The sequence below is a fragment of the Quercus suber genome, unplaced genomic scaffold (genome assembly GCF_002906115.3).
Source record: "Quercus suber isolate HL8 unplaced genomic scaffold, Cork oak 2.0 scaffold_265, whole genome shotgun sequence".
Lineage (NCBI taxonomy): Eukaryota > Viridiplantae > Streptophyta > Magnoliopsida > Fagales > Fagaceae > Quercus > Quercus suber.
In genome coordinates, this window is record NW_027069721.1 from 255623 (window position 1) to 265236 (window position 9614).

General features: G+C 34.3%; 1 protein-coding gene across 1 annotated transcript; it reads right to left on the reverse strand.

Moving 5' to 3' along the window:
* LOC112018306 (alcohol dehydrogenase-like 7) lies at positions 1–9249 on the reverse strand. The gene is made up of 10 exons (XM_024050817.2): positions 9096–9249; positions 8797–8933; positions 8642–8688; positions 2801–3126; positions 2511–2593; positions 2339–2414; positions 2033–2097; positions 1499–1594; positions 745–909; positions 1–492 (listed from the first exon to the last, which is right to left on the reverse strand). Exons 1-10 carry the CDS (start codon positions 9145–9147, stop codon positions 364–366), a joined length of 1176 nt encoding a protein of 391 aa, XP_023906585.1. The 5' UTR covers positions 9148–9249; the 3' UTR covers positions 1–363.
* Positions 9250–9614: the final 365 nt, after the last annotated feature.

Sequence of the window (9614 nt, forward strand, 5' to 3'; positions counted from 1 at the left end):
TAAACGGAAATTGGAGGATGGAATCTTATTATAAGATATGAATTAGCAAGCATCATATGAAAGCACCAAAGGAAGATAGTTCAGGGCTTTACAGGGCTGAAGAAAACAAAGGACTCACCCAACAAATACCTCACCAGCGCATCTAGTGCATTTTTCATTTTGCATAAGGATGCACTTAGTTTGTCATAGTGTAACATTCTTGCAGAAAATTGAAAGAGCTGTCCAATCATTAATGTATAACATACGTATGTTAAGACAGCTATTATTTGATCAAACACTGAAACTTCCATGGTGATGGGATTACAATATGGAACTAGCTGAAAATAAAAACCAGTTGCTTGTGAAAGCCTAGCGATTCCCAAACTAGGAGCTTACTTGTTTGTCCATCCAAATTACACATCGCAGACAATTTCCTTCAATTAGTAAATCAAAAGCTTTGTTGATTTCGTCAAATCTTACCTCGTGCGTTACAAATTCATCCAGCTGTAGTTCCTGATAGTAATTAAATGAAAGAAAGAAGAAAATATAATCATCTACTGATTATTTTTGCTAATACCACCTCAGATATAAGCAGGTGGCCAGACCTTGTTTTCATATAGACAAAAGTTTTTGATCATGCACTGAAGTGATACTAATGGAGCAAGGGGGAACACACCACAAGATTAAATTGAAGATTGATTGACGAGCTAATTACCATTATCAAAGATTTGCAGCTAAAGAAAATCATAGTAACTGTTAAATTACCTTGTCTAAGTATTTTTTAAGGAGGATGGGAATATCAGATTTAGCTTTGAGTCCTCCAAATAAGGATCCCATGAGACTTTTCCCACTGTGAAGGACCTCAAAAGAGCTGAGGCTCAATTTTGCCCCCGGCTTGTCCACTCCTAACACAATTGTTTTTCCCCAACCCTGGGAAGCAAAAATAAGATTATATCACAAATTACTCGTTAGCACACAGTAGCATAAGAACACACACACACACACAACAAGCATATTTGAAACTTGAAGAAAAAAGAATAGGAAGGCAACGGGTATGTGGTACAACAATCAATAAACAAATCGAATGGTTTAGAATGTACTGCATGTTATTTTGCTAAAATTTCTCTTCAATGCATCATAATTTGCTATGAACTTCATTCAGTACATTCTAAACTGCTTAGTTAAAGCTTTTCACAATTCAAATCAATAACTTCAGATGCGCGGATGTGCTCAAATTAACCAAGCTTTAGTCTGTCTGGTCATCAAGCCATTAATCTTACAAATGGGTATTAGGCCAAATTTTAGGGCACCACTAGAGCTGCCTTGTTTCCTCTTGATATAATATACATGTTTGAGAGGTGCAATGCTGGGACTAGATTTGATAAATTATGCCATAACTCAAGTCAAAGCTGACAGACCACAGAGAATCTAAAAAATGCAGAGTGGCATCCTCTAACTCAAAGTGATTTGGAGAAAGACATCCAACAAAAGTTCTGCTAGCAATGAGAGAGAGAGAGACCTTTCGGCAACAAGCATATGCTTCATGCACCAACGATGCCATTCCAACACATTCAAAGCAATAGTCCGCACCCCCATCTGTCATCTCATTGATCACCTGTTCAATATGATAAAACAAACTGCAACAGTTTAAATTAAATTTTCTGTGAATAAAGATACAGAACATACTGCACATTTTGTGCTTCATTATAGACACTTCTTAAAGCCTGATAAACTGTGGTGTTATAAGTAGCTTTTGAGATTCCCTATCGGAATTAGATGAACCAAATATTAACCATCTCTGATTCTCATATCAACTTCAACCTTATGAATAATATCATAAGAGTATAAGGCAGATCAATGTCTCACAGATACAAAAAGCACTAATAACTCTTGACAGTACAAGACATTCTTCAGCATGTTCAAACTACCAAATTAACCAAAATCCTATCTACTTGCAGAGCAAGAAGAGTTTATCTCAATATTAACGATGGATAGAAGTATAAAACTTATCAATAGAGTCATCAAACAATTATCATATAGTTTAAGAGAAGACCTGGCTCACGGATTTGTCTCCACAGTTTCCAGAATTGACAAAGTCTGTGACTCCAAATTTTTTTCCTGTATTAAAAAGAACAATATCATCCATAACCCATGCAAAGCTCACTCATAACATGAGAATGACATAAGACTTTTTACACGGTTACATTAATCAAAGTTAACCTGACAGGAAATATAGAAAACCTCAGATTGAGCAGATCAAATGAGCTATATTCTCCTTATATAAGAAAGAGATGCCCCTTACTTCATCAAAAGATGATTTCAGATTCTGTATCACTGTACCCAAATAAAAAGTACTTACCAGTTTCAAATTTGTCTGGGTTCAGATCTACACCAATAATTTTTGTAGCTCCACAAAGTCTAGCTCCCTCTGCAACCTAGAAAACAGACAGGCATGAGCTTTTCTCTGCAGCCTCTCAAATATAAATGCAAGGAGAAAAACAATACTTATACAAAGTTCTGCAAGATCATACAGCTAATCCAATAGACCCCAGCCCAAAAATAACAACAGTTGATCCTTTCTCCACATCTGCTGTTCTCCAAGCAGCACCAACCCCTAAAAACCCAAATATAATAGAGGTTAATGTCATGTCAAAGGCCAACCTTCAACAAGTTGAGCTGTTGGGCGTATATGTTTTCCAAACTATGAGTTCTAAATATAAAGCTTGAATAATTAATTCACTATGAATGTTCAGTTTGTTCAAGTTAATTTGTGTCAATTCAAGTGACACTTCCATTTATAATAAAGTACATGACCAATTACCTGTTGATACTCCGCAGCTAAGAAGGCATGCCCTGTTTGGAGGGATTGAGGGATCAATTTTTGTTACATGGGCAACGTCTACCACTGTATACTCACTAAAGCTTGAGACAAATAGAAAATGATATAAAACCTCTCCTTTGAGGTCAGTGAATCTGCTGGTCTCATGTCTAGGCATCCACGGAGATACCTTGAAAGGGAGTTTTGAACATAGGTTGCTCTTTTTTGATCGGCAATCGACACAATCTCCACAATCTGGCATGAACGTAGGGATGACAGTATCTCCTTCACTTACTTCATTTACATCTTCTCCCACACTTTCAACAACCCTACAGCATATAAAAAGTGGTGTAATATAATAAGCTCTCTCAACTTTAATGCCTGAACTCTGAATAAGCCCGGACAATATGATAGCTCTATGCCATCTAATGCATGTGCATGATCAGTAATGCTTAAATATAGAAATGGCAAGACTAGGATATTGTAAGAAAAATATCAGTGTTAGATCAACAGCCAACAGAATGAGATTACATCAGTTAAGGTGATTTAGTCTAATGCAAATGCCAATAAGACCATTATCTGCAAAAGAGCTATTCTGATCACCCTACCAGTATCAGTTATGCCATACTCCCTCAACTTTATCAAAGCAGTGAAATTTCAGGACATCAAAAATGTAGTGACGCTAAAACAAGAAAAGAAGAAAGAATTCTGATTGGAAGTATGTAAATGATTTGTAATATGATACATCATGCAAATAGCTCGACCAGGGCCACGCTTAATGCATAGTAGAAATCAATTATCAGTGAACACATACTAAATTGCAAGCTGATCTAGTAATCCATCAAGATGCAAAAAAGAACTGTATTTATTCTTGAGGGCAAAAACTTATATAAAGTTCCTTAAGTGTTGTACCTTATATTTCTAATTAAATTCAATCATGTTGTTGTATTGATCAATGAACCACATAATTGAATTTAATTGTCCTTGGATAGGTTGAGCTCAATACAGTTTGAGCCCTAAGCTGATAAATTTACATAGATTTTTTTATATATTTAACAACTCAATTAAATCAGATTTATTAAGTTTTTATTTTATACATTTTTCTTTTATTTAAAAACCACTATTGTTGCCTATTGAGATACAAAATTACTAATTAAGTTTTCGTATTTAGTTTTTATCTTGTTGTGATAATTTTCAATCCATTAAGATGCAAAAGAGAACTGTATATATTCTTGATGGCTAAAACTTATATAAAGTTCCTTAAGTGTTGCACATTATTATGATAATTTTCATTGTTATTTTTATTGTATTATTTCATTATCTTCTAACTCTTTATTATGAAATTCTATATCTTTTTTAAGATTTCAATCTTTATTTTCGGTTTAATCTTAACTTTTGGTTGCATTTTTTATATTTCTTGTAATAAATTTAACAAGATATTATATTTAAGATTCAATTAGATTATTTATTCTTCTCTCTTTTAGATTTTCAAACAAATTAACATTTTTTGGTAGATATTTTTAGATATTTATAATTATAAAAATATCTGCAAATAAAAGAAACAATAACTACACTATGGAATTATAATATAATTAACAAAAACAAAATAAAAATTTTAATGCATGGAACAATAAAATGTAACTTATTAAAATATTATTGCAACTTTACATAATAGAATCTACCACATGGGAGATTGATTTATAAAAATTAAAATCTCAAATTATTGGGAGAAATTAATTGTTAATGATTATTCAATAAACTCACAATATTTTTAAAAATATATTTAGGATATCAATTGGGTTAAATTTCTATTAGTCTAATATTTTAAGGGCTTTTTTAAAAGTGGGGCCAGGAAAGAGTGCACAATTTTCTTATCTATAATCTATAATATATATATATATATATAAAACCAAAGATCTTTGATTTTTAGTTAACCTCATAAATTTTACCACATAAACTTTTGAAATGTTACAATTTTACATGTTATTATTCGATTTTGTTTTACTTGAATTTAAATTTTATTTTATATTAAAACCCTCTATTAAAATCTTGTTATGTCATTTTTTTCTATTAATTGTGGAATAGAAAGTTTCATATATAAATAAAATCATAATAAATGCCTATTAATAATCACCATAATTATCAGATTTAGAAATAAAAAATAAAAAAAATAAATCACATTTTGTTAAACTTTGTCATACAATACAATGCAAGTGTGACAAACAATGCACGTTTCTATAAAATTTATAATAATAAAAAATTGATTTAAAATTTTTGTTTTTGATAATTACAACAATAGGAAGGGATTTGAACTCTAATCCTCCTAATAAGTAACAATGTTTAACGAAGTGATAAGAAGTTAGTTTTTTAGTTAGACACATCATCCAGGGATTAAAAATAGTCGTTTTAAAAGAGTGATTTTCAGAAGGACAAAATTTAGTTACAAAATTTGTTATAACAAAAATTTTACCAAATAAACTTTACAAATTAACATGTCACCAATTATATAAAAGTAATTTAGGTATTTGTTTATCCTTTCTCAAAAATAAAGTATTTTTTTATTAATTGTTAAAGTGGCACAAGTCACATTCATTAGTTACCCCATCTATTGGTGATATGTGAAGGGGATGTTAGGCCCAGCAATATATATATATATATATATATGTGTATATATTGGCCCGGGGATCCAGTCCGAGGATATGAAGTAATCCGAGGAGGGGTGAACATTATCAGGGGAGTCTGTGTTAGTAAGTGAAGAAGTTAGTTTTGATCATAAGGGTCCAAGGATGAATGCCTCCTCTGTTGAGCAAAGCCAAGGTCCGAATGGATGGTCTGCCATCCAGGGCAACGTTCTAGAAAATTCTATTGATACGGATAAGCATCACAAAAACACAAGATAAAGGGAAGTCCTAAAATATCTAAAGAGAAAACTGCTACCACCGCATTGAATGCTCTGTAGCTAACTCTTTGCCCGCAATAACGAGAAAGTGATACTTGAACAATAATTTTCAGCCTTACAGCTACTACCAGAGACTTTAGGAAGGCGCTAATGAGACAAGAATCAACACCAACAATCTACTCTACACGTGGAAGGTAGAGATGAAGGAAGGAGGGGAGTATAAAACAAAAAGAAGGCCTTGAAGGAAAGGTAGCAAGAAATTAAGAGAAAAATACTGTAGCAATCAAAAGTTGAACTTGTAGTCAAACTTGAGAGAAATATATAAGAACCGATCTCCTCAGATTGTGCCAATGATGATTTTCTTTAGATTAAACCAGTCTGTCTTCATTTTCTTGTCATCTGAATCCACTTTATTTGTTGTCAAACTCATTAAAGCTCAGTTTTCCAACCCACTTTCTACAAATTCTTTGTATTGAACTCTTTGGGACTAAGTTCATCAATCTTTTGGGCTTGGAAGCCAAATTGTGTCCTTACAATAGGCATATACAAATCTTCTATCCACTTTATATTCCAATAATCATAATATGTCATGTTAAAAAAAAATAATAATCTATATTAAAGTTTGGTTATTTTATAGGAAAAGTTTGACAAAGTTATAATTTGTGAAATATGCTTCCTAAAATCAACTTTGGAATAGGATTCGGGTGCCATACCCCCTCTTGAATTCCTTTGGGTCAGGACTTGAAGAATGGTTGAAGAGTAATTGGTTAAGCAACCTCCCCCATCATATCACAGCACCCTAGAATATTGTCTTCCCCATGGTTGTTTGGAATCTGTGGAAGCACAAAAATAGAGTCATGTATGAGAATGCCCCCCCTAATCCCAACCTTCGTGCTTTGTGCCTAAGCCAAGCCACTGAGTTCTTTTTCTGCATAAGTAAGACCAGGCCTCTGAAATACAAATCTATCACTACTGTGAAATGGTGGGATGGCACAAGTTGAACACTGATGATGCCTCTTTTGGCAACCCAGGAAAAGCAGGGGAAAGAGGTATTGTTAGGACATATGTGTTTCACTTGTTAAGAACATATGTCATTCTTTTATGTAATTGGCTAATTTTTTGACAAAACGCACTCAACTTGTAATTGGGTAATTCTAGGTGTGTTTAATACTTCAAGAAATAAGATTTCAAGATCAAGTGTTGAAGTCATCAAGTCTGTCCAAGAAGCAAGAGAAAGAAGTGCACAGTCATTAAATCTCGACAACTGCATGTGTCGAGGTTTAAAAAGCTGTCTCAAGCCCATGGCTTGACACCTACTCAACAACTTCTCGACACATTCTATCTATCGAGGTCTATGAATTTCAGAATTTCTGATCTATTTTCTTGAGATCCGTGGATGTGTATTTAGACCTTCTTTTCTTCTAACCCTAGGCATATAAAAAGATTGTTTTAAGGGCCGTCAAAGAGTTCACAAGTTGCACAAGTATTGAGAAAACTCTGTTCAAGCAAATTGTGATCGAAGACAAAGTTATGCCCTAGTTCATCTCTTTTGAAGAAGTTGTTGTGTATGTGCACCTTTGGGTTTTGTGACCAAGCATCTTTTTGATCTTCATCGTGGATGAACTGAAGAACTTTGCAGCCAACAACTCTTTCTAGCTGGTGATTAAGTCGCATACTGGGATCCGCGCAATTGGTTTGTCACGTACTTGGGAGCCATGCATCAAAAAGGGAAACTGTCACTGCAGAACAAGTTCAATTGAGTATTGGGGTAAGGGTTCAACTGTAAGTTGGTAAGGTACTTGGAATTCCTTTACTTGTAACCGCTTGTTGTGATAATAGTGGAGTTTCGAGAGTGGTGACCTGAAAATCACCCGGTGGGATTTTTGCCGTCAAGTTTTTCCCTATTCGTAAACAAATCATCGTGTTATTTATTTTTTGCTGCATAATTAGTTTATTGGTGATTTGTTTGTGCTACCACACGTTTGCATGTTAAATTAATTAATTAATAATTTGGTTAATTAATTAATTTAATCACAATGGGTCAATACGTTTGTGGCCTATCAGGTATAATCAGGGATAATGAAGGAAAATGGGTGAGAGGTTTCTCAAGCTCGATTGGATATGCTACTAGCATAGTGGCAGAAGTCTGGGCTTTGAGGGATGGTCTAAAACTGGCTTCTAGCATTGGAATTCAAAATTTGGTTGTGGTGCTAGATGCGAAAGTAATTGTGGAACTGCTAAGTCTAACAATTGCACTAACAGAATCTTTTCTCCTATTATTGATAATTGCAGATTATTGCTGGACGGGTTCCATCAAGTGCGCATTGAGCATGTGTATCGGGAAGGGAATAAGGGCGCTGATGCGCTGGCTAGAAGGGGTGCCATTATGTCGGAGAGTTTTGTTGTCTTTACATTCCCTCCGAGCCCTGATATTTTTGTCTATTGTAAATCTGGATGTTTCTGATACGTATTATGTGAGACTCATGAATGCTGACCTTGCCACTGTGGCGAGGCAGTGACAGTGCTCTGTATTTTTTTTTTTTTTTTTTTTTATGAGAAAACATGAACTATTCATTCAAAAGAAAAAGAGCCACAACAGAGAGAGCACAAACACCAGCAGGGGAAAACAAAACAACAAACAGCCACACACCACCATCCTCAATGATTACATGCTCCACAAAATCCAAGTGGTTCAGTGCATCTGTTCAGTGCTCTGTTGTTTTGTTGTTTGTTTTTACTTTTTAATGAAAATCCCTTTTAACCAAAAAAGAAAAGAAAAGAAATATAAAACTGGGGGACGCACAAAATTATGAGCGGAGGAGTATACATCATAGCAGGGAAAAAACAGTAAATCACAAGACACATCATCGCGAGAAACTCCATACGACATTTCGCATCACAAGAAAACACAATAATAAATGGACAAGAAAGAATGTAAGACTAACCCGATAGCTTCGTGGCCGAGAATCCTTGGGAAAATTCCAGGAAAATCCTTCAAACATAAAACAAAAATTGGCATATATTTTATGAACCAAATTTCAAGAAGTTATGAAAGGTAGAAATAAAAGTATGAGAGTTTTCAGAGTCAATATGGTTAAACCTTCAATTTCCAGAAAGTGATATCACTGTGGCAGAGAGAGGTGCATATGATTCGAATCCGAACCTCATGAGGCATCGGAGGTGCAACCATGACCTCCTCTATCACTAGTGGCTCACCTGGTTTGCGACTAACCGCAGCTACAACAATACAACACAAAAATCAACAACAACAACAACAGTAATAAGTCACTTTCAGACACTATTCCAAGAGAGACAAGAAGTGAAACTACTTTTCACTGTAGAAAGAATATGGAGACTAGAAAAGCAACACAACAAAAAAACAAAACAGTTTTTACGCACCTCTGCATCGAATGGGGTTCCCTCTGGTTTCACTAGAAGATTTCTCATCCATGGCGGCCGAAACTCCACACAGTCTAATGACTCTAATCTCTCTCTGCCGCTGGCTTGTTCTCTCTTACAATGTGGGACTAGGTCCTCATAGTGGTTGGCACCAGCCTGGTGGTATTGCGTTAATTTATAGGGGCCAATGAGACACAAATGAACCGCTTTTTCTTTTTTTTTTTTGTTTGGGAATGCATTTTAAAATGAACAGTGTTTATTAAACGACCTCTATTAAGTTATTGTACAAAGAGTCTGGTTAACGTGTGGCCTAAAAACACACATTAAAGTTTTTATTTTTAAAAATATTTTTTAAGAATTAAAAAAATTATCATTATTTTTTTCAATTTTCAAAAAAAAATTTCCAAAATCCTTACGCAAAATAATAAGGTGTGTTCACGTATTTTTCTTTTTGAAATTTGTAAAAAGTCAGAAAAATATAACGGATACGGATCCTGACTCCTGAAAAGTCAAACCTTT

Bases quoted from the DNA above. Each gene is read 5' to 3' on its own strand.
- LOC112018306 (XM_024050817.2), bottom strand. From the start codon at position 9,147: ATGGATGAGAAATCTTCTAGTGAAACCAGAGGGAACCCCATTCGATGC. The intron at 1,595-2,032 runs GTCTTCTCTTAA...CATATTGAACAG, and splicing joins GAGACAAATCCGTGAGCCAG to GTGATCAATGAGATGACAGA. The intron at 493-744 runs GTAATTTAACAG...AATTACTATCAG, and splicing joins TTAAAAAATACTTAGACAAG to GAACTACAGCTGGATGAATT.